The 25975-nt window shown below is 43.8% G+C and overlaps 3 protein-coding genes across 10 annotated transcripts; 1 reads left to right on the forward strand and 2 right to left on the reverse strand.

Moving 5' to 3' along the window:
* Positions 1-242: 242 nt before the first annotated feature.
* entpd5b (ectonucleoside triphosphate diphosphohydrolase 5b) lies at positions 243-8039 on the forward strand. Of its 4 annotated transcripts, XM_076084818.1 has the most exons (16): positions 305-322; positions 1450-1484; positions 1684-1916; positions 2100-2150; positions 2311-2390; positions 2647-2790; positions 3281-3356; positions 3829-3864; positions 4110-4198; positions 4291-4373; positions 4708-4769; positions 5161-5262; positions 5787-5930; positions 6250-6306; positions 6480-6595; positions 7462-8039. In XM_076084818.1, exons 1-16 carry the CDS (start codon positions 320-322, stop codon positions 7543-7545), a joined length of 1395 nt encoding a protein of 464 aa, XP_075940933.1. In that variant the 5' UTR covers positions 305-319; the 3' UTR covers positions 7546-8039. The 4 variants fall into 4 exon arrangements, with proteins under 4 accessions (XP_075940934.1, XP_075940933.1, XP_075940937.1 ...); XM_076084819.1 differs by lacking the exon at positions 1450-1484 and having other exon boundaries at positions 243-322; XM_076084822.1 differs by lacking the exon at positions 2100-2150.
* znf410 (zinc finger protein 410) lies at positions 7373-19328 on the reverse strand. Of its 2 annotated transcripts, XM_076084824.1 has the most exons (12): positions 19213-19328; positions 18938-19024; positions 18803-18854; positions 18571-18703; positions 15374-15550; positions 14569-14790; positions 12681-12840; positions 11991-12172; positions 11401-11490; positions 11171-11290; positions 9003-9122; positions 7373-8342 (listed from the first exon to the last, which is right to left on the reverse strand). In XM_076084824.1, exons 3-12 carry the CDS (start codon positions 18833-18835, stop codon positions 8242-8244), a joined length of 1338 nt encoding a protein of 445 aa, XP_075940939.1. In that variant the 5' UTR covers positions 18836-18854; positions 18938-19024; positions 19213-19328; the 3' UTR covers positions 7373-8241. The 2 variants fall into 2 exon arrangements, with proteins under 2 accessions (XP_075940939.1, XP_075940938.1); XM_076084823.1 differs by having other exon boundaries at positions 18803-19024.
* A 2359-nt stretch (positions 19329-21687) lies between these two features.
* On the reverse strand, positions 21688-25354 carry cipcb (CLOCK-interacting pacemaker b). Of its 4 annotated transcripts, none has more exons than XM_076084828.1 (4): positions 25107-25354; positions 24372-24488; positions 24096-24280; positions 21688-23613 (listed from the first exon to the last, which is right to left on the reverse strand). In XM_076084828.1, exons 2-4 carry the CDS (start codon positions 24478-24480, stop codon positions 22744-22746), a joined length of 1164 nt encoding a protein of 387 aa, XP_075940943.1. In that variant the 5' UTR covers positions 24481-24488; positions 25107-25354; the 3' UTR covers positions 21688-22743. The 4 variants fall into 4 exon arrangements, with proteins under 4 accessions (XP_075940943.1, XP_075940942.1, XP_075940940.1 ...); XM_076084827.1 differs by having other exon boundaries at positions 24372-24491; XM_076084825.1 differs by having other exon boundaries at positions 24372-24540.
* Between the last annotated feature and the right edge of the window lie 621 nt (positions 25355-25975).

Genomic DNA, 25975 nt, shown 5'->3' on the forward strand with positions numbered 1-25975 from the left:
TACACACTAAGACAACACATTGGTATGCTGGGGTAAAGATCGAAATAATGCCTAATTAACTTCACAGACGAGAAGTAGTTGGTAATGTTTGAACTTGTTATTGTGGTTCATCAATACACAGCCTGTAATTTAGCTGTAAGAGACTCAAAATACTGTTCATTAACAGAACAGGCTGTGTATTTGTGCGCTATCTTGTTTTGTACTAAAGCACGTTTCACTCTAGAGACGTCCATTGGTGTGCACGAGACCGAAAACGACTTCACAACACAGGTGACGTCACGACGAGTCGTCCGCGTGAGGACTAGTCGGACGTACCATCATGGTGAGCTCCGAGTGTGTTTAGCGTGCAGAAAGCACTTTAAATAAGTTGGCTAACGTTACAAATATCTCTACCGTGTTTTAGTTGTTTGTTCTAGGTACAACACGCAGTAATATGCGGCTTTTACCTAACGTTAACTAGCTTGTTAAACTTCGGCGCCTAGCTTTGTTTAACGTAGCATTCTCACGCTAGCTGACGTAAGTTACGACAGTAACGTCAATTGACTGAGAATTAACGTTAACGAAGAGCTATGTAACAGTTAATCCATATAACGACATTTAGCCGTTCAAAGATACTCTACTTTCATTCCACTGACATAAACAACAACTGTATGGTAACGTTTTATTGGGGTAAAGTGTATTAAGGAGTGAAAACTAGTAAGCATACGTATTGGATAGACATTATTACGTAAGCTACGTTGTTACTTCAGTCACGACAGTTGACTGTTGGTTAACGGCAACGCTAATGTTAGGTATAATGCTAACGTTACCGGTAAAACATCAGACAAAACGAGCCATTTATATAATTATTTATCACATATTTATTATTTATAATACATATATAAAAAAATATATATATAATTATTAATTGTTTATATTTATTTACAGAATATCCACATAAAGATCCAGTCTATATACCTCCTATAGTCATGACAAGTTCAGTGTCTTATTCCCACAAACTAGTTATATCAATTTATGAGGCCTGGTGTGTATTTTGATGTTTAGCATTTTATAGCAAAGAGTAGCTTTAATGAGCAAAAATCCAGGCCACAAATAAGAATGTCATGCTTAGCTTCTGAAACGTTTCAGTGATTAATAAATAATAAAGGGACAGAGGCTGGGGTTTGTCAAACTAAACTAATTCCAACGGTGTGTCTAGTTGTAGCATTTCTATACATTTCTGTGACTTTCTCCAGACTTTAGCTCCAGTTAAAGCAGAGTGATTGTCTCAACAGGGGTTTCTCCCTGAGTATTGCCCGACTGAGGCTTTAAATAAATCTTCCTCACATTAGATATAGTTTTGTAGAGCGATGTTGAGACATGCTTGAGTTGCCGTGTATTGATCAAAGATCAAAGGATTTAAGTCCACCAAACATGGTGTTGATGCGATGCTTTCTAAATGGTCTGCAGGAGTTGACTCAGCAGGTGGAGAGGTTGATTTTGGGGTATGTCTCTGTGGTTGGTTGGAGAGTCTGACTGGGTGTGGTCTAATATAAAAACTCTATTGCTTCTTACGCCTCTGTCGCTTGTCTTGCTGTAATTTAACATCAGTCGGCATCAGTTTGAGCTGCTTCAGCCCCATTTAATAGAATAGCAGCTTTAAAGTGCTCCAACAAGAAGACCTTTCTTTGGTTGACTCTCCAGAGTGAAGATGAAGCTCACCGTGCCACTTCTACTCCTGGTCCTGCTCGCCGCTGCGGGGCTGAGCCGAGCCCGGGTCAAGACCTCTCTCCTGGACTTGACCAACAGCTTTGGGAGCATCCTTCCCAGACTGAGCCGACCGGCAAACCACAGCCGCATCTTCTATGCAGTGATGTTTGATGCGGGGAGCACAGGGACGCGCATCCATGTCTACACCTTCATCCAGAGTGACTCGGGTAATATTGGACGTATTAATCTCTAACACGTGTTATGAATATCTAGGGTGAGGGACGGGTAAAGTCACATGTGTATTCAGTGCAGTCAGGGCTTCATGTAATGTATTTGCATGTCCTGTGATCAATTGATTTACAATGCAAACAGCAGAGCAACACACTGATTCGCTCTCTTCCTTTCCTCAGCGTTCCCTCTGTCCTCACAGCCTCTACATCGTTCACCACAGGGGGACATAGGTTATACTTGACTGCATTTACTTTTGAAGAAATAATCCTATTTAATATATATATATATATATATATATATTCTGCATATGTATGCTAAGCAGATTTAGGCCTCTTAATGCGTTTAATAGCTGCTGCATATTTGATGTGGGCGGATCTTGTATCTTTTTAGAGGAGCTGCCTATTTTGGACAATGAGATGTTCCACTCCATAAAGCCCGGTTTGTCGGCATATGCTGACTCTCCCGAAATGGTAAGTTCATTGTCAAATCGAATCAATTATATTGAGCTGAAGGACATGGTCCACCTACTCTACATTGTGTTCAGAAACACTGCAGCCTCCCACTGCGGGGAATCAAAGTAAGTAGGAAGTGAGAAAAAACAAAATGACAAACAAGTGAATATTCAAGCAGCATAATAAGCAACACTTCGAGTGTTCTCTCAACTCTAACTAGTCACCCTGTTTGTCAAAAGGCTGCTCTGAGCATTGTCTGTTTTTTTTTTTAAAGGCTGGACACACGGTGAGGATGTTGCTGAAGGTGGCCAAGAAGACGGTGCCTCGTCTGGAGTGGAAGAGGACTCCACTGGTCCTCAGAGCCACAGCTGGACTCCGGCTGCTGGCCGCAGATAAAGCCCGGGTTCTGTTGGAGCAGGTACAAGAGTGCAGCGCTACAGAGACACGACACACTGTCGAGACCTCTGTAAAGTGGAGCGCAGGTCTTTATCATAGGGGAGCTATTAGGCGCTACGTTGTCTGAAACTCTCGAGGCAAAGTGCAACCTCTTAATCCAGGGAGGTAGCAGGCAGGAAGGGGGGGGGGGAGCATTTCCAGTGCGATGGCAGGTGGTGCATAGACGAGAGAAAAAGTATGCTTATCAAAGCGGTGTGAGCTTAGTGGGGAAGACTCTTGTGGAGGGGATAAGGTAGTAATGGATGGCCCTGGGGCACTTTGGAAGATTAATGATACTTTATTAATCCCCTTGAGGGAATTAATTAATCCCTTCAAGCGGAGGGCACCTCTGGATGAGCTGCCATTACAGTAGATAACATTAAGGCCATTTCTCTGCTGCTTTCCTGGGCGCCCTCATGCTCTCCTCCCCCCCTCTCTCAATCACTCATTCTGCCTCCCCTCCTCCTCCACAGGTTCAACATGTGTTTGATGAATCTCCTTTTTTGGTCCCAGACAACAGCGTCAGCATAATGAATGGCACGTATGAAGGTAACGTCTGCCCCGACAAGCAACACATCTGTCACTTATCACAGCCACTCATGCTCTTTCTGCAGCACTTCGTAGGTGGCATCAGCGATGCGTCTGCCCTACTTTGTGTGCTGTGCACTTTCTATAAGGCGTGTCTCTGTTGACTGCAGACTGTTACGCTAAATTGCAGCAGATTACTGCGGCCTTTTGTGATGATGCTTAAGAAAATTGCTCTTCACCACAAAGTTGTTTGTGACCTTAAAAGTCTGTAATTATGTGGTGAGAAATTGGTGTTATTGTCTGTTGAGCCACAAGTGTTATTGATTTGTCAGCATTTCAAGCTTGTTTTTTCAGCATGATAGCTCTCACTCACGTGTTCGTGCAAGCCGTGACCTTTTTCATTTCTGTGATAATTTGTTGTCAGCTTTTCTCTTAAAATTGACTTGTGTGTTCAACCTGAAATTTTCTTGGTTTGCAAATCTCTCTAACGTAGGGATCCTGGCTTGGATATCTGTGAACTATCTGACAGGTGAGTACTGTAACCTCGTGTCTTTTTATAGACGCCCGCTTCACAAATACGTGCCGAATGCATACAACTATGATTTCGTTGCCTAAAGGGGGTAGCTCTGATCTTTATCGGGCTCCATATCTGGATGTTCTTACTCTTTGCTTGCACAGTCTGTGTCAAATAGGGCTTTTGAAGATAGCATCTAAGGTATAACTGATTAGCTCTTCTCTGTTGGCTGCTGGATTAAAGCAGGAAACTGTTTTCAGGTCACCTGAACGCACAAACCAAGAAGACAGTGGGAATCCTGGATCTGGGAGGAGGATCCACGCAGATCACTTTTCTGCCAAAGCTGAGGGTCAGTTTTTGTTTTGCACGCTTTGAGATTTCTGTACAAATGAAAATCTTTCGTGAATCGTCACACACTGTATCCTTCATATTTCACTGTAGAAAACCATTGAGAGCGTCCCTGTGGCTGATTACGTTGCCAGATTTGACATCTCCGACACGTCATTCGAATTGTACACTTACAGGTAACAGATGTGTTGATTAATGCATGTTTCATAAGATATATTAATCTTACATTTGACTGCATGAAGTCAATTCTTGATAAATTCTCTTATTAACGGTAATTTCCATCTGTTTTTTAAATTGGCCTCCAGTAAAATGCTCCTGACTTTAACGTTGTAACTTCACTTGCTTTGGTTTTTAATTAGGGGAACTTCTACTGTCTGTGTAGTCATGAGGATGTGAACACTGTGTGACACCATTTGTTTGGCCTATTTTCAGAATGCCTTACTTGTTACGTACACGGTCTGTCCCCTGGTTGGTTTTGTAACTGTACAACAATCCTTTCACTTCATCCAGTTACCTTGGACATGGACTGATGGCAGCGCGACTGGCCACACTGGGCGCTTTGGGTGCAGAAGGTAGTGTGCTGTACGGGGAGGGAAAGGTGCTCCTATGCCATTAGCTGTGGGTCGGTGTTGTTCACTGCGAGTGTGTCTGAGACAGACACTGAGACACAACAGTGAGTCAGTTCTCCAAGTGTTCTCTCGGGTGTTGTTTCCATCCTGGCCATTTCTGCAAACACTGAGTGGAGGAGGTAATGAGAGAGAGATGTTTTTCTTTCTCTGGGATGTACTTTCAAGTCTTTCTCTCTGATAAACAATTCAAGTGAGACCCTGAGATGAATCAACGAAGGGCTTCAGAGGGAATCATGTCAGTGACTGAGTCAGACTCGCGCCGCGGTGACCAGTTGTGAAGCATTTAGAGCGAGTTAGGAGATTAACACAAGTGACGTCTTAACGCTCTTAACAGGGTTGGAGTGGCGTGTTTTTAAAAGTTCCTGCCTGCCGAAGAAGTTCAGGGATGAGTGGAGTTTTGGAGGGCTGACCTATCAAGTGAGCGGGGACCCAGATGGTACGTTCCTGTTTACCTAAAGTGTTATCAATCAAAGCTACTGTATAAAGAAATCCCCTTTGACTTTTATTGATGATGAGGTTAAACCTACGATTGTCGGACTACAAATATCAGAGTGTGAATCTTTTGTGACGATAGAGAATCATCTGCAGTTATTCGGGCTGTCATCGACCAAAGAAATTCTTACTCGTCTCAGACTCTACAATTTTGTAGAGTAATCTATTAGTTGATTTAATCGACGGATCTGTAAGATTGAGCTTCTCTAAGATGAATCATGCAAAAGCACCACTTACAATCTTGTGTTTACTAGAGATGTGCTCACCTGTTTTCAGCATGAACGAGCATATAAATAATCGTAATAGACTCAATAAATCAGTCGAAAAAGCCCAAAACTACCGATTCCCCTCGCAGTTATGTCTTCAGAGTCCATTAAAATGGACTTGAGTTGAATTACACGTCATGTCGTAATGTTTTTCCCACAGAAGACGTGTACTTTACACCACTGTGTCTGTTTTCTTCCCCAGGTTATGCAGCATACAAGCGTTGTTATCAGGAAGTACTTACGGTGGTGAAGGGGATTATTCATCAGCCGTACCAGCTCGAAGGCAGCAATGTATTCTACGCATTCTCCTATTACTTTGACAGAGCTGTGGATGCGGGCCTTATCGGTTAGCGCACACACACACACACACACACACCCGCTGCACACGCCGTACATAATTATACAGACCTAGCAGGATGATATTACCCATTCCAGTGCAAGACAGAGGCAGGGAAGTGTGAGTCATCTGCACCCGTCTCAGTGGATTTGAAGAGCTATAGGTGTGTAGTTATTAGAGAAATTGCTATCCTCTGCCAGTCCGAGCTGAAAGGGCACACACTCTTTATTATTAATATTATGGAAATGTGAATGTGGATCTACCTTCTTAATGAACGGTGTAGCCTTTAAAAAGTGTGGAAGATGACCCCAATCACCTCCTGTTGCAGATGGGGTCCAAGGAGGGATGCTGGAGGTCCGAGACTTCAGGAAGAGAGCTAAAGAAGGTGAGACGGGCAACGCGTCCTTTCTGTGACAGATCTGCACCCTGTACTTGAGACACAGCGCGCATCTCAATAGTCTGGACCTGTGTCCTCGCTGCTATCTGAGTTCCTACGCTCTCAGCAGAATATAGAGGATCATTCAACCTCACTGACATGACTCCCTTTTGCCTGCTCAGTGTGCAATAAGATGACCAAGTACCCCTCCAGCAGTCCTTTCCTGTGCATGGACATGACCTACATCACTTGTCTGCTCAAGGATGGATTCGGCTTCAAGGAGAGCACCGTGCTGCAGGTGAGCCTTACGCAACACAATCAGCTGGTTCGTGGTCTTGTTTTTAAGGTGGAATAGACACAAAGGAACATTTTCCCAAAGGTCGCGAGTCATTCTATAAACTACCCATGTTGTGTAGCTCAGACTTAAGAGTTGTTCAAATCAAACTATTGAGTCACATTAAAAAAGACACAAGCATTTTACATTATGATTATTTTTTTCGACACACTATACTACGACCTCTTTAACAACCTTTTTACGACAGACTTTTTCAGACTTATTATTTTATGACATGACTTTTTTTCAATAATATGCCTTATTTTATTTATTTTTTTTGTTTTACAACACACTACATTTTACTTTTTGAGGACATTCGATACGATTTTTTTGGTACTTTTTTCGACATATACGATTACTTTTAAATTACATACAATACTGACTTATTTTACTTTTGTACTATGTCCTTTTTAAAAATCTTTACAACATATACTATGAGTTTTTTTCGACATACTATGCTATAACTTTCAAAAGAAGTTTACAACATACAATTGTTTTTAATACGTCCTTTTTATGACATACTGTACTATGACTTCTAAGAAAATGTACATCCTATAATTGTACTTTTTTATGACCCATTATACTTTGACTAAAAAATAAATTTTATATAGTATGTCAAACTTTAAAAAATAAATTAAAAAAAGTCATAGTATAGTAACAATAATAATTTTTTATATATATATAATATATACACATTACACAATACCAAAAAGTTAATAATAGAAAAAGTAAACAACACAGTTTCGGTTACTTTTTTTTATTTCAATAAATACAAAAGGCATTTGAGTGATCTGCTGTCTCCCCCCCCCCCCCCCCCCCCACTCTTCTAGTTGACCAAGAAAGTGAATAACGTTGAGGCCAGCTGGGCTTTGGGCGCCACATTGGACCACTTCCACAACCTGAAGATCCACTGAGGCCGCGGCAGGAACACGGCACCGCCTCATCTGACGGCCCCAGACAGCCACCGCTTGTTTCATAAGGGCAGAACCAACCTCACGAGTAAAAAAGGCAATTATTCTCAAGTGTAATATATTGAGCTGTAAATGAGCAACGTGTCGTCTTACTCGGAGAACAAGTGAAGCACTGGAGGTTGACGTTTGAGTGATGTTACCAATAACACTCCGTTAATGCAGCGTTGGGCATTACCGGCTACTCAGTTTGTTTGAGATTGATGTGTGTGTGTTTTGCTGGCTTGTTGTGCTACACCAGTGCATACATGTGATGTACAGTGCTTCAGTAGTAGTTAGGGTTAATGGGGATAATGGGGTATACACGTGTCTGGTACATTTAAATTTGACATTGTAGAAGTGGGATTATTTTCTATTAGACAACATCACTGCATTTTAACCTCACTGTTTACAAGGAGAATGTACACGGTCATTATATTTTCATAAACTTTTAAAACCCGTCTCAGTATTTCTTTGGGAGTATTTGTTTTCAAAAAACTTGAGGAAAAAAAGGTTGTTTGTACAAACTTTGCCGTTTCACGCACGTCAAAATAAAACCATCGTCGGTTGCTAATTACAAATATCTACAGGGGTGAAATTCGGCGATTCATCTATTTACACGTAGACGCGTCGTCAGTGTGCGACGTTTCTCACGACGGCGGCCTAAAGCAGCGTCACCACGTCGTCTCCAAACGCGTGGCCGTCGCTCGTCATCGTCACCAATTCATGTGGCTGAGAGAGAACGACCACGGAGTCTGCAGAGCCTGGAGGGAGAAACAGGAGTGCAGAGAGCAACATGAATGCTGGGTAATAGTGAGACATCAGTCTGTCGGTACGGACCTACAGTCATGAGAGGAAACGGCTTCCGGGGCCACAACTCTACTAAAACCTTTGTCCTTCAGTTTCTGCAAGCTCTCACCTGCTTATACCTTTTGGCTTTTATTAATACTGACAGGGCAATTTGGGAAATAATGAAGGCCATGCAAAGAAACCTAATACTGAGCCTATGAAAGACGTATTCATCTTTAGGCATTACATATGGAATCTAAGCTTGTTTAAGCTATGAAGTTTAGATCAAAGAGAATATCATTCAAACTACTAATAATAATAATCCAGTGTACATTGGAGAAACAGCGCAGAAGATGATGGACAACACTGCACGGGGTGGATAAATATAACAACCGTATATTAACATGCGTCAGAAACCATTAAACATTCACATTGAGGCCCAATAACGGACTGCAGTAGAATCTGCACCGTGTAACTTGGTTGTTGAGCGCTCCAGTTATAAAATATTATCGTGAGTAACGGTCCAAGAGTTGAATAAATCATAGTTGGGTTGCGACCAACCTCTGAGAATAACAACAGCCGGACTGATAGAAAGACGGAACAAGGCCGGACTGACAGCGTGTATGAAGGCCTACCTGGTGATCTCAGCATGGCGTGGTGAAGACTCATGGGTTCCACAGTCGTCGTGATGGTCACCATACCGTCTCCATTCACGCCGTCCGCCTCCAGCAGACTGCTCTGCGTCAGAGCCTCTCCTGTACGAAGAGGAGAGCCACACACGCTGTACTTTAATCCACGGTTACAACTTACAGTCGGGAGAAATCGATGTTCAAAACGGAAATCTCGTTATCACTAGCTTCTAAGTCCCTTTGACACTTGTGTGAATTTCTTTTTGGATTTTTTGGGGACTGTAGTTATTCCAACACAGACCGTCTACTTAATTATTCATCCAGTCACCATCTGTTTTGAAGCTGCATCTTCCTTTTACTAAAGACGAGCTTCTTCGGGGAGGCTGACCTGAATAAATCTGCTGTTTATAATTTAGAGCTCTGGCAGCGGCTCCTCGGTGGTGATGCAGCGGCGGTGCTTCCCCGCTGCATCACATATCGTACAAGGAGGCAGATGTGACGTCTGCTCTCATTGTTTCACACCAATAAAATACATTTATTTAAACCCGTTTTGTACGATTAGACCATATGTTGGAACGTAGACCGCTCATTGAGAAAGGATTTACTCTGAAGAGGTAGTGACACGGACACTAAGTGAACTCGGGGACGTTTCTCACAGCTGCAGCGGGAGATTTACTCAAGTATCCGATCATTTAACTTGTGAGGTGAGGGCAAGGAGACATTTGAGTGAGGCACGAGAAGCTGGATTTAAGTTACGGTGCCACCATGACTTGGTGAAAACTTTCCCCGACACCCAACGATCTCACTCCTGCAGAAGTCTAAAGTCATTCAGCTACCGGTGTGCGAGTTTAACTGGTTTTGAATTAACTGGTTTATGTGGGAGTGCCTGAGGCAGATGTGTGGTAGGAGTGGCATTTCAGGACCCACGTAGAATAAACAGGAAATAAATATTTCGATCGTTTCGCCTCTGTCTTTCACGTAGTTTCTACGGTTTCTTTTGATAGAATATAAACGGAACACTTTGCTGGAAAATGTACTACTCGTTCGCGAGGCTGAGGCTCCGTGGCTCAGTGGTAGTTCAGATGACACTTAGACATCATGGGTCGGTCAACGGTTCGATTCTTGTATGATGCATATTTCGACTATTTTTATGTCACCAGACAACAAATCTTATTTTCGTAATGAAGATGGATAATTGGTCGTGGTAATGCTGTCGAAATCCTAAATTAATACTCCAACAAGCCTCTCCATCGTAATGTTTCAACAGACACCCTAACCCCTGCGTGTAGTTATTAAACCCTCTAGTAACAAAACGAGAGTTACCAGTCATGTCTAATCTGGATGAATGTGTGCTGCACAGTGTAGAATATCGTTAACATAAGATGCATGTCCGTAGTCTTTAATATAAAACATAAGCGATGTGAGATAGCCTACAGAAATTGAATCACAAGTTAATCTGGGTGGATCACAGCTTCCCACAGTTGTCAGTCATCTGTACGCGGTGTTTGAGCTCATATGTTTAACTCACAGGCTGTATGGATGCACAGACAGGTACATCGGTCTCAAATCGACTTGACATGAGATTAATAACGATATATGATACAAATATAAGACGGACAACAGAGCGTTTCTTAAAGGATTTATTGACGTAAGTATTTTGTATTGACGTAAGTATTTTGAACAGGCATCGACACCTACCACCAACTTTGTCATTCACTCTGGTCCTCGTTATGCGTCCTCGGAATCTCAACCACAGCCTCGCGAACGAGTAGTACATTTTCCAGCAAAGTGTTCCGTTTATATTCTATCAAAAGAAACCGTAGAAACTACGTGAAAGACAGAGGCGAAACGATCGAAATATTTATTTCCTGTTTATTCTACGTGGGTCCTGAAATGCCACTCCTACCACACATCTGCCTCAGGCACTCCCACATAAACCAGTTAATTCAAAACCAGTTAAACTCGCACACCGGCCACGAAGAATGAAAATTTGAAATGATACATTTTCAAGTGCTTAAAGCCGTTAATTATTCAAGAAATGTTCCAAAACGCAACTTAAACCAACACTATCTCTATGCACATTTTTTAAATGTATGGGCAGCTTGAAGCCACATAATCCAAGGATTAGCATAACCACCTACTGCACCGTGTGTGTGTGTGTGTGTGAAACAGACCTGTTTCTCTGCTTTCACTGCCGAGCCCCTCCTCCCCGTGTCTCTTCCTCATGTGGACGTTCCGGCTGCCGGACTGAGAGAACGTCTTCCCACAGATCCCACAGTGGTGAGGCTTCTCGCCTGGGAAACACAAGGGAGGGTACGTGACAATGCGCTATATCTGCTACCACCCGCGCTAATTACAAAAGAAAAGTGCTCAGCTGTACAGCTGTGAACCCGGTCCCACTCACCAGAATGTACGAGCATGTGTTTTCGGAGACTGGAATACTCCGCAAAGGATCGCCCACAGCCATCTGCTTCACACAGGAAAGGCTTCTCCCCTGAGAGCAGCCACACACACACACACACACACACACATACATATATATATATATATATATATATATAGATGAACTCAACAATATTAAGACTTAATGTAGTCATTTCTGGAGCCCACGGTGACAGCTGAGCTATTTAAACGCACTAAAACAAATGTAAGATCCTTTCGTCCGACTAAGTGGACATTATGGCGCACAGAGAGCTGTTCCTCCAGACGTGAGGGCACAAATATAAACACTGTAAAGTGTAGCTGGCCCCGAGATAGAAGAAGCAGACTGTGAGATAGGCCATCAAAAAATCTTACCGTCACCCTAAATAAAATATGACAAGAGTACAGTTACTCATTACAGCAGTGAAATGGAGGCGCCAGTGCTGCTGACTCTTCAAATCTCCGGCCATGACTGCGCCAAGGAAGCATTAAATGAGCGGAGTCAAATGTCCTGAGTCAGTTATTGCTTCCAGCGCGTTTCGGGCCCTTTTGTTGTCGCCGCCCCCCACCTACCTGTGTGTACGCGTTGGTGGTTCTTCAGGTTTCCAGCCGTGGTGAACTTCTTGCCACAGTTCTTCTCCTTGCAGATGAAGGGCTTCTCGCCGTTGTGGGTCCTCATGTGAACCTGCAGCCTCTGCAGCACGTAGAAACTCTTCCCGCAGCCCTCCGCGCCACACCTGAACATCCGGTCGTTCCTGGGAGCCGAGATAACCAAACGAACAGTGTCTCTCCCGGTGTGCGCGTTTCATTTTCTTTATATAATATAATATTATATAATACTATTTCTTATTATATATATATGTTGCATGTAGATTAGCGGTGTCTTGTAAAGCTGTTTGTGGACTGAGGACAGTGGTTTGGATAAAATAATCTTCATGCAGAGGGAACAGAAGCACTTTAAAATGATACCTTGTTTTTCTAAAACGTGAAATATCTGTGTTGCATTTTGATTCAATAATGGCTTTGACGTTTCCATTAACAGCTAAGATAATTGCGAGTGTAATTACTTGAATAAAAAGCAGTAAGCTCAATTAGCTGCAAGCTTGCATTATTATTTTTCAATTTGGAAAATTGATCCTCGAAAGCCAGGATTAGCACAGGTTCATGCTTTGGAAATGGCTTCTTGTTGCAAACTGCTGCCTGAATCCATTACGTTCCCTCGTGTGTGTGTGTGTGTGTGTGTGTGTGTGAGAGTCGTGCTACCTGTGTGTTTTGAGGTGGTATTTGAGGTGAGCGGGCCAGGTGAACGTCCTGCAGCAGCCCTCAAACGAGCAGCGGAGGATCTGCTTGGAGAGCGGGCGGCTGGCTCTAGACTGCAGCTCTCGCTTGTCCCCGTCTGCTGTCAAACTGTGTGTGTGATCACCTAGGAAACAAGAGGAAGGAAGCAGAAAACAATAAAGGAGTTGTGAGGTGGCCGGTCCCCGGGGCCCCCGGCTAGAGCCAATCACATCGGGTACCGAGACCTGCCGAACAAACCGCAGCCCGAAAAAGAAACAACCAACCGAAGCTGAATGCAATCACTCCCTTTTCACCTGCCCGGACCCCCCCCGCCGTGAATGCATTTAACAGGTCCAATTCAGCTTACGGCGTGCCGGCAGTAATGCATCTATAACGGATACCCCACTGCTGAGGGAACTAGTCTAATCTACAGCCAGTTAGTGGGAGGGCGGCCATCACACTGGCTCAGAGAGTGGAGTTTCAGTCCCACACTGAAACCACTTGCAGTCTGCTGCAGACATTTTACCCGACAGTGAACCAATGATTTTACACCCCTTCTAGCTCAGAATAAGACACAAAGTGTTCTACACACCACGCTTTGCTCCCTTTGATCGTGTCGAAGGCATCCTAAATAAATGTTTCCTTCCTTCCTTCGCTAACTGTTCTCGCTCGACAGAAGAAGAATGAGGTGGAAGATAAATGTTGAGAGATCCTAATGAGGGAAGAACACCTGCGCTAAGAACGTCCATCTGAACATAAACGAGGTTACACGATCGCCTGACAACATGCGGTGATAGTGACGCAGCAGTTTATGCATTCTGAGTAGGAGAGCATAAACCAGTGAGATCACGGTCGGGGAGGGAGGACGTATACTGGGAGAGAGCACAGATGGGAATAAACTTCACTCTCGTGTCTTTTTTCTAAGCAGGACCTCCGGCTGCAATTGGGCTCGGTTCAAAGATCAGAGATGTAGCTCGGAGTCGTGGTCTCTTGAGGTCACGGGCAAATCATTTTTATCTCTCAGGCAGCTTGTAGAGGGAAGTTAAAAGAGAGGTTGTGATGAAGTCCGGACTCCTGGTGTGGGTCAACAGCTCGGTGCATGATCAGAGAAGATAGCTTCACAGTTAAAAGAGTGAAAAGAGGTTAAGAAAAAGTAAGCAAGCAAGATGTTAGGATTTTTGTCAAGTGAAGAAGTTGGATTAAACAACGTTTGATCATCATGAAAAAGTATAAAAGTCATAAAAAGTCATATTGTAGTACGTCTAAAAATGTAAAAATGAAAAGTCATAGTATAGGATGTTGTTAAAACATCAAAAAAATCATAGTATAGTATTTCATTAAATGTTATACTGTCTTTGAAATCTTGTGTCCTGTGTTGTCTGTCTGGTTACTTCTCTTCCCTGACGTCTAACCTGCGTCTGTCTGTCTGATCACCACGTTGCCTCTCTGCAGCATTAATCATCAGATCATCAGACACACTGCAACAACAAGTGCTGAAGCCCGATCAACGCTTCACCACAATGTGCCGTTTAGATCTCCGCTTGCTGTCAGACTTGTAAATGTGTGAAGACAAAGTTACAAATTCATTTTGATTTGAGGACTTTTGATGAGAAGTGTTGAACACAGTCTCAGTCCGTGTTGATTAATCTCATCACTGACCTCATTCCTCGTCTTTCTGTGTCTGATGCCGTCTCTAAGTAGACCGGCGGATCTTATCTCACCAGAACTATGTGCAGCTTCTTGTCAACAGTCTTTATTTTCTTTCTTTTAATGTTAAATACATCAGACGGGTTGTGATGGACATGCAAACAGCCCTGCACATATACAAGAACAGCAGCAGCTTGTTATGAGGAGTCTTTTTTTGTGACTTTACCGTTACTGACACTTGCAGCTCTGGCGTCCTGGCTGGCCTTGGCGTCTCTGGCGAGCTGTGCACGCGTTGCGGCGATCAGGCTGTCGTGTGCCAGCTCCTGCACCCGCAGGTACCACGGAGCGCTGCCGTCGATCCCGTAGTCCCCCGACGAATCCCCCTCATCGTCATCCTCGCCGCCGCCGTCTGCGGCGAAGATCAGGGACTCTGAGGAGGCTGTGATGCCTGAGAGGGAAGAAGAAGAAGAAGAAGCGGGAGGAGAAGCATGAATTCAAAGCCAGTGCAACATTCTGCATGAGCGTCAATGGCCTGAGCCCCTCGAGGTCACATTTCTGAATTATTGTCGTCCCATCATGCTCAGCAATGTTAGAGATTCATACGGAAAGGCTGAGAGGAAACATTGAAAAAGTACATAAACACGATTCTTCTTTATTCATGATTTGAATTCAATGCCACACGAGACAGAAAGTGATTCTTTGTGCTGAAAAGCCTTTTCTATGCTTCTCATCGCTCACTGAGTCACAGACAGAACACGGCGCGCTGCACAAAAGCTGCATGTTAGAGACTAAAATACATTTTTTCGGGCTGCCCTGCCAAAAGGTCTGATGAACCAAGAGAGCGTGTTTGCAAAGGATCATTTCTTCAGCCCAAAAATAAGTCACGGCTCCTCGTGAAAATGTGTCACCCCGTTTGCTTTTTAGCATCCCGAGCAAGACACGAAGCGCTGACACCCGATCAGATTTAGAGTCGTTAATGAATACACCGGGGACTCTGAGGAGGTTTAAGGCTTGGGTTTAGAGCTCCTTACCTTTCGCGAGGTTCAGCAGGACATAAGAAGTGCTGTCTGACTGCTGGAGGTCATGGAGGATGGGGAGGGGGCTGGGCGGGTGAGAGTGCGTCTGGACCACCAGCGGGCTTCGCCCCGACACCCCTGTGAACTCCGACAGCGACGGAGAACTCTCCGGCTCGTGACTCAGGCCTCCATCTGAGGAGAAAACCAGCGCTCGTTAGTCGGCGAGTCAATATCCAAAATAATCAAACTATGGTATAAAAATAGGAGCGATTACTTTAGTGGCACAAACATAGATGTAAAAATAACACTTTCAATTATGTAACGGACAAATATAAACGCATTTGTGTTTGCTTACAAGAAAACACCAGAGGGCACCTTTAATGTATAAATACCTCCATTCTTAAATCTATTGTTAGTTATATCATTCCTCTCTAAATGTTTTTACAGGGAACCAGACACGACGTGTCCTAATGAGCATCTGTCCATCCAAATGGAGAAGCTGTGGGCGCTGAGGAGTCTAAAACAAATAATAATCCTATTTTCTGCAGCAGTCAGGGAGCTCGTCGGATCTAAAGGGAATCTTGATCCACATCTAAAGAGCCTGGAGATGTTGTGAAACAGGGATAATATCCACAAACCTACAACACTGTGAAATGTGTGTACAGAGATGAAGGAGAGCCGGCACAGTCGGGGATTTTTATTCTTATTTACGTTCTCATATTTTTTTATGCATTTTGAACTCTTATTACTCAAATCATACTTTGAGCTAGAAACTCCGTTCAGACTTTAAAATGTTCCACATCTTTCATACGTTCTGAGTATTAATCAACTTTTAAACCTCGCTTTTTTAAATATGCAACGTTAGTTGAAGCGTAGTAAAAAAATTACCCGCTGATGTTTAGAGTTAAAATCTTCTTTAAAAATGATCTTAAACTCGCTCTCATTCCCACAATTTTCACTCTTTGAATATAATTGTAACTTCAACGTGAAGAACAACATGTGTTCTTTCATACAATGTAGCAATGGAAGCAAACAGACTTATCAAATATGGCAACGTTAGCCTGAACGTGACAGAGCACCAAGGAGCGAGAGAGAGAGAACGTTACAATAGAGTGCTGCAGGAATAAGTCCTAAAACCAAGAGATGAGTCAGCATTTTTGCAGTTCCTGTTCCCTCACTTTGAAATCAGCTGTCTTGTTTTAATGAGTTTCTGGTTAGATGCCTGACATAATAGATTTTAACGTTTTGTGGTTGGATATGAAATATGTCAGTAAATATCCCTCTTGTGAATGTTGAAGCTTAAAACCGTTGGTTGCAAACAAAAGACTAAACAACTAAACGTCATCACGACGACTCGTCCTCCTCAGAATCAGAATCAGAATCAGCTTTATTGGCCATGTATGCTTACACATACATGGAATTTGTCTCCGGTTTCCACTCCGCTCTCAATGTACAAACACCAATTTACAATAAACAAGACAATATATATATATATATATATATAAAGAATAAAAAAGGGCAGCAAAAAAGTAGAACGGATGTAGGCATAGACATTTAGCTATATACAATATAAGTATAAATATATATTCAAGAGAAAAAGTGTATATACAGTATATATATACACATGTGAACATAAACCTATAGACAATGGCATGAATTATAAGTGGTGGTAATAGTGCAGGATAACTTATTTATTGTTCATGAGAGTGATGGCCAGTGGAAAGAAGCTGTTCCTGTGTCTGGTGGTCTTGGCGTACAGAGCCCTGTAGCGCCTACCAGAGGGGAGGAGTTGGAACAGCTTGTGTCCAGGGTGTGAGGGGTCTGCAGAGATCTTTCCAGCCCGTTTCCTGACTCTGGAGGTGAACAAGTCCAGGATGGAGGGCAGGCTGGAACCAATGATCCTCTCTGCAGACCTGACAATCCGTTGCAGTCTGTTCCTGTCCTGTTTGGTGGCTGATCCAAACCACACAGTGATGGAGGAACAGAGAACAGACTGGATGATGGCTGAGTAAAACAGGATCAGCAGCTCCTGAGGCAGGTTGAACTTCTTGAGCTGGCGCAGGAAGTACAACCTCTGCTGTGCCTTTTTCCGGATGGTGTTGATATTGGAGGCCCACTTCAGGTCCTGGGAGATTGTGGATCCCAGAAACTTGAAGGTCTCCACAGCAGACACAGTGTTGTTGTGTATGGTGAGGGGGGGCAGTGTTGGGGGGCTCCTCCTGAAGTCCACTGTCATCTCCACAGTTTTGAGCTTGTTTAGCTCCAGGTTGTTCTGACTACACCAGAGGACCAGCTGTTCAACCTGCCGTCTGTACGCAGACTCATCACCGTCCCTGATGAGGCCGATGACCATTGTGTCGTCTGCGAACTTCAGGAGCTTGACCGTTGGGTCCTCTGAGGTGCAGTCGTTGGTGTAGAGGGAGAAGAGCAGTGGGGAGAGCACACAACCCTGGGGGGCGCCAGTGCTGATAGTCCGGGTAAAAAACTCCTTCACAGCTTCGCTGTGTTTACTCGCTCTCATTCGACTGAGGTGGACTTCGTTTAAAGCCCAACGTTAACTTTTTACTTCTGTTTAATGCCTTCGTGCTTAAAAAAAAAATCATAAAGGTGGCGTTCATTTGTGAAGATTATCTTTCCATGTATAAGTATCGTACACTTTTGTTCGCTACGGAGCTTATTTTGTCTGCAATAACCCAATTTTGTGGAGGGAACCGGGTCAAAGCTGACATCCTACACAAACACGTCACCCCTGCAGCACTACATGTTCCACATTCACACATTAGACGCATTATTCAACTTTTAAAGACAGCAAACCGGTTTAGCACATCCAGCAGTAACAGAGGACCATACATATTCATTTGTAGTCGTGTTTCTGGCCGCCTGGTGAAAGGAATCCAATATTAACTCTCCTTTAGTTCTGTATTTGGTCTCTACCAACCCCTGAGGACAATATCTGGCTTTCTAGCTGCTAAAGGCTCCACTATGTATGTCAGCTAGTCACGATCTGTGTCTGTCTGCTGTTTGGTGCAGAGCAGGTAGAAGCAAGTAGCTGCCTACTGCATCCAAAAACAATGCAGTGAGAGCAGTGAGAGCCGAGATGGAGATGCAGATCCAGTTGATGTTACTCTGTAAGTTCATCAAGTGAGTTGCATACTACCGCTAGTTCTTTGGACCTGTGGAGGACAGAACAGGAGCAGTGAGAGGCTGCTCACCTGTGAGCTCCAGCGGGCTGCACAGCGAGCTCTGCGCTGGACTCAGCAGAGGCAGACACGAGTGTTTGGACCCCAAGTCCTCCAGAACCTGCACCAACGGGATGGACGCGTTCTGCACAAACTGCACCAGCAGCTGGATAAAAGAGAGAAGAAGAAGAAGAAGAACCACAGCATGCAATGAATGATCGACTCTTATCTAAAAGCACGACGGTGATGACAATGATGAACTCACCTCTGGTTTGGAGTCGAGCTCATCAGAAAGCATGGGTCACCCTGTGTGGAACCTGCACATCAACACTGACCCATCAAACGCATACACACGTGTTCTACGATTCCGGCTCAGGTCTGATCAAAACATCATGCGTACCTCAAACTAGACCTGCTAAACGTGAGACTCTCGGTCGGTCATGAGGATGAGGTGCAGGTCATCTTTGCGCCAAAACCATCGCACAATCTGAGGGCAAATAAACAAACAGATGAGAGGCTATGTTGTTAGCTAGCAGGGTTAGCAGTTACCAAACTCGCTACCGAGGCTAACAGACAGCCGTTAGCTGCCCGGTGTCAAATACCAACGGCTGACGATACACTGTACGTGTATTTAACGTCGTTAAATCGTTGGTAACATGACATTATTCTGTTTACCTTGTTATTAGTTGTGTAACTGAGCTAAAGAAAGTAGTAAGAGTCCTATTCCTTTTCTTCTTCTTTGGTTTTTTTAACGTGTAGCTGACATTCATTGGTGTCGCATTACCGCCACCTAGTGGAGGGAGCTGTCACCTACAGCTTCTGGGTTTATTATTATTCCCCTTTCCGGTCTCCGCCACAGATGTTGCATCATCGGCGCCACCTAGTGGTTGAAACTATGAACTACAATGTAAAGAGCGAAATCACAAAAACAGAAAGTTATTGAAGAATGATTAGGTCTAGAAGACCGTTTAAATATACATGAATTGATTACGTAATTGTTTTTTAATTTTATTTATTAAAGCGGTGGTGTACAGAGGCTGCAGCCAAATTCAAATTCAGAATTCAGAAACAGATAAAAAGATAATTTGCTGCACATTATTTAAACCTTAATCAAGATCAAATGGTGAATCCTCTGTATTTTACCACATCTATACAAACTCCTAGTACCACTAGTATCAATGCGTCACATATGTTTTTATGATTCAGGGGTATTTACAAGTACAGAGATTGAGTTCCAAACATTTAAAGAATAAACTTCCAAAATATTTGACTGAAGAGGAATAGATGCATAACAGGCTTTGTGGCTCCTGGCGTGTACATCTCTTGAGTTCCACACATTGTTCACAGTGTTTGTGATGTAAGAGCAAACATTTAACTTCTCACTTTCTCTTTGCTCGTGCGATGAGTGTGTGGAAAACTCCCAAAATAAACATCTCAGTCTTCCTCCTCACCTCCATCCAAGATTCAAGACTTAACGCTCCTTTTAGTGTTTGTCTGAACTGATACACTACAAAAAGCAGTACCAATAATCTGTAAGAGATTAGGCATATCACATCATACCCAACAAAAACTGATTCTTTGGAATGACATTTATTATACCAGCAATGAGCCTCTAACTTGTACGACAAAAAGCATGTTACATCAAACCTTGATTGTTATAGCTGAAGTACCGTTATAAGATGTTCCAAACTGTTAGACATGAAACAGATGTTTTTGTAAAGTCCCACGAGGATTTAAACAGCTTTCTGCATTTATATCTTTAGTACAAATGATTGCCAGAGAGCCCCACTACGTCCATTAACAGAAGTGTTCATGTTCCCACAACAACTCACACTCAGTTTCACGTTAAAAAACGAATTATTTGAGCTAAATATTTTGTACGAGCAAAGCCGGTCTCGACTCTTTTTCAATTAACTTCTTGTCTTGAAAGTTAAAAACATGACACAGCATGTAGCACATATATTTAGAGACTTGTAGTTCAGTCACAGAAGCAGTAAATCTAACTTTAGATCACAGTGAGCAGAGCTACTTTATAATATGTTGATGCTTTATTAAAGGCTGATGGCAGCAAACGAGGAAACCACCTAAAAAAAGACGAGATGACCGGTGTGTCATTTTCAGCAAAAATGTCATTGATCTTTTTATATTTCCATATAATTTATTCCACTGGCAGTGAACCAGAATCGAAAAACAGCAAGATCTCATTTCAGCAGCAGCCTACAGGAACCTTTAATTAAGAAAGAAAAACATTAAGACCAAGAATATATCCCTCATCTTTCCTCTGATTGAGGAGGAATTGTCTGCAAAAGTAGAAATGAGTTGTGTAAGAAGTTTTGATCTCATAGTTTGAGTTTAGATGGATTTAATGTTGCTGGTGGAAGAAATTCACAATAAGCATCGGTAGAGGCTCGACGCTGTGACTGTTAAAAGAGCTCAAACACGCTGACATTTGCTTTTCACCAAAGACAGACCAAAATAGTGCCGGTAGTCTCGCTGCTGTGCCATATAAAAAGGTTTTCTTTTCCATGAATCAAAAATATTTTCACAATGAGCCAACTGTGCTTTGATTTGAGGAAAAAGAAAGAAGAGTGACTCACTTAAAAGCCACATGGGTTATGTCATGAAAGAATTTCTATTATTTCTGCAATTTCTTTTTTCTCTCGTTTGGGAAACTCACGTCATTAGCAAACCAGCACAAAATAACACATGTAGCTTCCTTCATGAATGAATTATGGGCTTTTCTGAACATCTGCTGGATAAAAAAAAATAAAACTAGTACAGTCAGCATGTTTTTCTGTGTCTTTGGCTGCTTCCCATTGGCTTGAATCACATTCATCATAGTGGGAAGACACAAGATGCTCGGAGCACTGGACTCAGACTCCGAGCAAGGCATCACAAAGCTCTTGTTCCTGTAGTTCTTTCTTTTTCAAATAAAAGAATAGAAACCTGGACTCATGAGGCCCGAAGCTGAGCTTCAAGAAAACTGACTGGATGTCCGGTGACATCCGGTGACATCCGGTGACATCTGGTGACGATGTCTGGATGACTGGTGTCATGCAGGAGCAAACAGAAAAATCTGCACTGAAGTTAGAGTAAACACAAAAACAACCCCAAAGAAGTGACTGATGAACTACAGGAAGCACGCGGAGATGTTATTGGAAAATGTGCTTTACTTCCAGCCAGTTTGTACAGTAGCACAGCCGCCATCAACATGATGGGAACACTCAACTTGAAATCATCAACGTGCCAAATCTTTCACATCAAGTTTGAAAATGCAGCAAAAAACTAAAAAAAAAAAGACACTTTAGGCATGTTTGTCTATTTATAGACGCTGACTGGACACATTCTACGTGACATGAGAACGTTTACTTTGATATTGTAAGTGCTGAATAAAGTAATTCATATTATGTGCACACTTTGGCGGATGTCTGTTAAGCAGTATGAGTGGAACACAGCTTAGAGAACTACTATGAATGATGCAAAGACTGTTGTCAACTTAACTCAATGTAGTGAGACAGTCTGTCCCCTAGCATGCACTGTTAAATTAAACGTTTACACATCAGGTCTTTAAGCTTTCAGATTCGGAGCCTGTATTATGCTTTCAGTTTTGCGTTTGTTTGCCGCATCATGTTTTGGATCCAAATCTCTCAGAGTCTTGATTGCAGATCAGTGAGCTGTGGTTGTGGCTTTGTTGGACCGTAGATACCGAACACAACAAGCAGGTGGATGTTTGGATTATTAAGCTCGTTGAATCGGTGACAGAAGCCATCAAAGAGACTGTGTGACCGTGCAAACCTGTGATTAGCTGCCTTTTCACAAATTCTGTAGCAAAGGGGTAGCATAGTTTGCTTTGTTTCTTGCATTACAAATACAGACTGCTGACTAACACATCCCCTCTCACACAGGTTCAGAACATATGTGCATGTTGGCAGTCAACTGTCCACCAGCTACAGTTTAACGAGGAGTTCCAAGTGCAACTTTTAACAGTAACAAAAATTATTTATCTGCACCAATTCTTTGAGGTTGGCTTGGTGTGTCAGGACCCTAAGGCAGCCCAAATGTAGGCCACAGGACTGTGGGGGGGATGTGTATTGCGAAGCACATTACTGTCGGTCCATCTGTCTCTATACACTCCAACCCCCCCAAACCATGGCCTTCCTGTCCCGATCTCAGTCTAAAGGATTACTGCCCAGCACTAGTCTGGGTCTAATCTGCCTTTAAGCTGGTCTGAGCAGCTCTCTCCCTCCCGTCCTCTCGGTCTTCCCCCTGAAGCTCGGCCTGCAGCTTAACCCAGACGTCGGCGTCTCCGCCACACAGAGCCTGAAGGAACAGCTCCGTGTGTTCTTTTAGCCGGTTTAGGTCGCTCTGGGTGCGTCGGTTCTGCCGGTGCAGCTCCTTGGTGCGCAGCGCGATATCGAGCAGGCCAGATTTGCTCAGGATGTTGTACGTGTTGCAGAAGCGCTTCCTCTTTGCATCGACACCACTGTCACTGTGTTTCCTTTCTCCCGATGAGCCAGTGGCTTGAGTAACAGACAAGGAGGTGGAGATCTCTGCCTGGCTGACAGCAGATGAAGGCCTCTCACTGGCAGGGCTGCTGCTGGCACTGGGTTCTGTTGTGGGGAGAGAGAGTCGGCTCTGGTCCAGAGGAGACGTGGCGCTGGGTGTAGCGGTTGAGCCAGAGTTACTAGCACCACCACTCAGGTTTCTCTTCTGCTTCGGTCTCTGACAGTGATCCCGGTTGTTGGAGCTCAAACTGCTGCTACCCCTCTCTGACCCAGAAGAGGAGGAGGAGGAGTGAAAAGAAGACGAGGTGGAGGAAGATGAGGAAGCAGTTCCTCTCCCTGAGGAACTCGAGCTGTCCCCGGGATGTGGGGCGATCTTGGGGTAGGATTTCAGGATTGGAAGATACTTCTTAGGGCGCCTGTGTCTAGAGGAGGCCTCTTTGGAGGCTGGGGAAGCTTGATGAGAGACCACAGGCTGAAGAAAGACCACCTGAGGCTGCTGGACCACCGGCTGAACCACCTCCACTGTGGGACTAAACCTCCAGGGCTTCAGAGCAGGAGAAGTATCTCGAGGCTGCAAAGGCAAAGAAGTCAAAATTCAGAATTACATAATCATCAGATAGAGTTTCACTCACATGTGGTCACCCACATGTTCAAAAGAGGGTCAGATGACATGCAGTCCATTCATTTAGACAAACTGCAGATACATGTTACACCTTATTGTGTCTGTCATATTGAGGTTTAACTAGCACCAATGTGAAATACAATAAATCAGGTTAATATCATTCATTTGAGCTACTTCAATTTACTGTTGTTGTTGGTCAGCAAGTAGTGCTGACCCTGTGTGAATGGTCACAGTCTTTTTTTGCCAACACATTCCAGGCAGCTGGGATTACACTGCAACTTTTACTGTTGTGACCGGCCTGTATGACCGCCTGAAGTTAAAAAGATTGAGGGCTGAACCTGAGTGGAAGCATTAATTCATCCATACAGATTATGTTGTACGCTGAGGTTTACGTTACAGAGTTATGGCTTTGCTGTGTAGCAGCAATGTACCTGCTTGAGGAGGACATTGTTCATGATGATCATGGGAGAGAGGTTAGAGTAGGAGCCTCCCACCACAGCCAGCTGAGAGGATGGCGGCCCCGAGCCAGAAGTATGCGGCCCCTTGTGTACAACAGGTCGGGATGAATCCTCAGAGTCCGTGTTGTCCATTGTGCTCATATGCTCCGAGCTTGCATCTATAGACCAGGAAGAAGTGTTAACGGGGTTCAAGTCAGAGATACTTTTACAATCTAAGCACATAAAACTGTTTCGAGAGCAAGGCCGGACCTGAGAACCCAGAGTCTCTCTCTGATTCTGCCCGGGTTCCTCCAGACTTCATGAGACGAGGTCTGTTTGTTGCCCTCGAGTGACTATCCGCCTTCCTCTTGGTGCTCATCTCCTTTCCTGCTGTAAGTTACAGACAATGTCATTTGGCTCCGACGAGCTCTCACAGCAACTACAGCAGCAATGACAGAATACCAGCAACATGTAAACAATGACAGAACACCAGCAATATGTAAATAATATGTAAAAACGTAAAAGCCGTGAGGTTAAACATTCAGTTTGAGGTGGGCAGCCTATCTGTATCTTGATTTGGTGCATGCTATAAACGTCACTTCCTGGTCTTACAGGTTGCATTAACGTGACACTTTTCTGACTTTATTGGACAGTTAAGTAACGTTACCGGTTGGTGTAATACAAAATAAAAGGATAGTATTAGGTTAACGTTACCTGGTTTAAATATCATTTTTCCAACATACTGCATACATATTTTGTACCATCAACACATATACCAACGTTCTACTTTCGATATATGACGGCTAACATCACTAGCTTACTAGCTAAATGCAAGTAAACAACACTTAGCACTTTGGCTAGCTACGTTAACGTCACGCGCTAAAGCAAACTCTTGTTTAACGAACGTTAGAGCGTCAACCGACACAAAGTACATAGTTAGAGCAGTGTGCAAAAACACAAATAAACGTTTGATAAACAAACAAAAAAAAGAATAAGCGGAAGTACCTTGTTCTGTTCCAACGACGCTGACTTCAACGCTGAGGGGTAACGTCGCGAGCCGGCAGCCAGCGACGTCGAGCAGAACTCGGGTGTTCACTGCACACCGCACGAGACACGCCGCCCCCCCTTTCTGCTCAGACACGTGCGGCGCGCGGTGGCTGCAGCAGCCGTTAACCGTTGCAGTTTAATTGTCCTCCGTGAGCGTTAAAAACGGAAAAGAGGAGCCTTTCACTCGCCTACCGACAGTTGTTGTTCCTGGGCGGCGTAAAATAAATCAAGGGACGGGGGGGGGGGGGGGGGTGTTAGTTACAGACACTCGGCCATATTTGGGAGGTTAGGGGCGTGGTTGTCTGGAGTAGCGTCTACGTCACATACATTTCCAGGCCTCCGATTGGCCGACGTGGCAAAGCAAGCACAAAAACGTGACCACTGCCAAACGTGTGGTAAATTAAGGGACATTAATTGTGTTCGCTGTGCGCTTACAGTAGACATACAGTGCACACGCATCTTGAATGAACGGTCTGGGAAAGTGACGTGGAGCCTAATGTGCGGGTGTATTACATAATAGCCTGGCGGGCCTGCAGCTAACCTAAGCAGGGCAGGTCTTCTTTACAGGTCTTTTCTGCAGAGTGAGTGTTCTTTACGGCATGTTGGAAGAAGTAAACACAACGCTGCCGCCTAGAACAAAAAGCCTTCTCACGTGCAGGCATGCTGATCGTCACTAGGCTATGTGACTGCACGTTTTCATGCCTGCATTAACACAAATGCAGGATGAGGTGGCATAGTTAGCCTACATGTCTGGTAGGGAAGACAGGACAACCTCTACTAAACAGTAAGAGCAGCTAATAGGCCTGTCACATGCTGCAAGACAATGC

The sequence above is a fragment of the Anarhichas minor genome, unplaced genomic scaffold (assembly GCF_050575085.1).
Source record: "Anarhichas minor isolate MPS153535 unplaced genomic scaffold, ASM5057508v1 ptg000136l, whole genome shotgun sequence".
In the NCBI taxonomy this organism is placed as follows: Eukaryota; Metazoa; Chordata; class Actinopteri; order Perciformes; family Anarhichadidae; genus Anarhichas; species Anarhichas minor.

Excerpts from the sequence above, each read along its gene's own strand:
- entpd5b (XM_076084818.1), top strand. Across the intron at positions 2,391-2,646 it reads ATGCTGACTCTCCCGAAATG|GCTGGACACACGGTGAGGAT; the intron begins GTAAGTTCATTG and ends TTTTTTTTAAAG. Across the intron at positions 4,770-5,160 it reads GGGCGCTTTGGGTGCAGAAG|GGTTGGAGTGGCGTGTTTTT; the intron begins GTAGTGTGCTGT and ends CGCTCTTAACAG.
- znf410 (XM_076084824.1), bottom strand. The coding sequence starts at position 18,835 with ATGCTTTCTGATGAGCTCGACTCCAAACCAGAG. Across the intron at positions 18,704-18,802 it reads AGCTCGACTCCAAACCAGAG|CTGCTGGTGCAGTTTGTGCA; the intron begins GTGAGTTCATCA and ends TCTTTTATCCAG. Across the intron at positions 8,343-9,002 it reads CGCCATGCTGAGATCACCAG|GCTCTGCAGACTCCGTGGTC; the intron begins GTAGGCCTTCAT and ends TTCTCCCTCCAG.
- cipcb (XM_076084828.1), bottom strand. The coding sequence starts at position 24,480 with ATGAGCACCAAGAGGAAGGCGGATAGTCACTCGAGGGCAACAAACAGA. Across the intron at positions 24,281-24,371 it reads GAGAGACTCTGGGTTCTCAG|ATGCAAGCTCGGAGCATATG; the intron begins GTCCGGCCTTGC and ends CCTGGTCTATAG. Across the intron at positions 23,614-24,095 it reads ACAATGTCCTCCTCAAGCAG|CCTCGAGATACTTCTCCTGC; the intron begins GTACATTGCTGC and ends TTGCCTTTGCAG.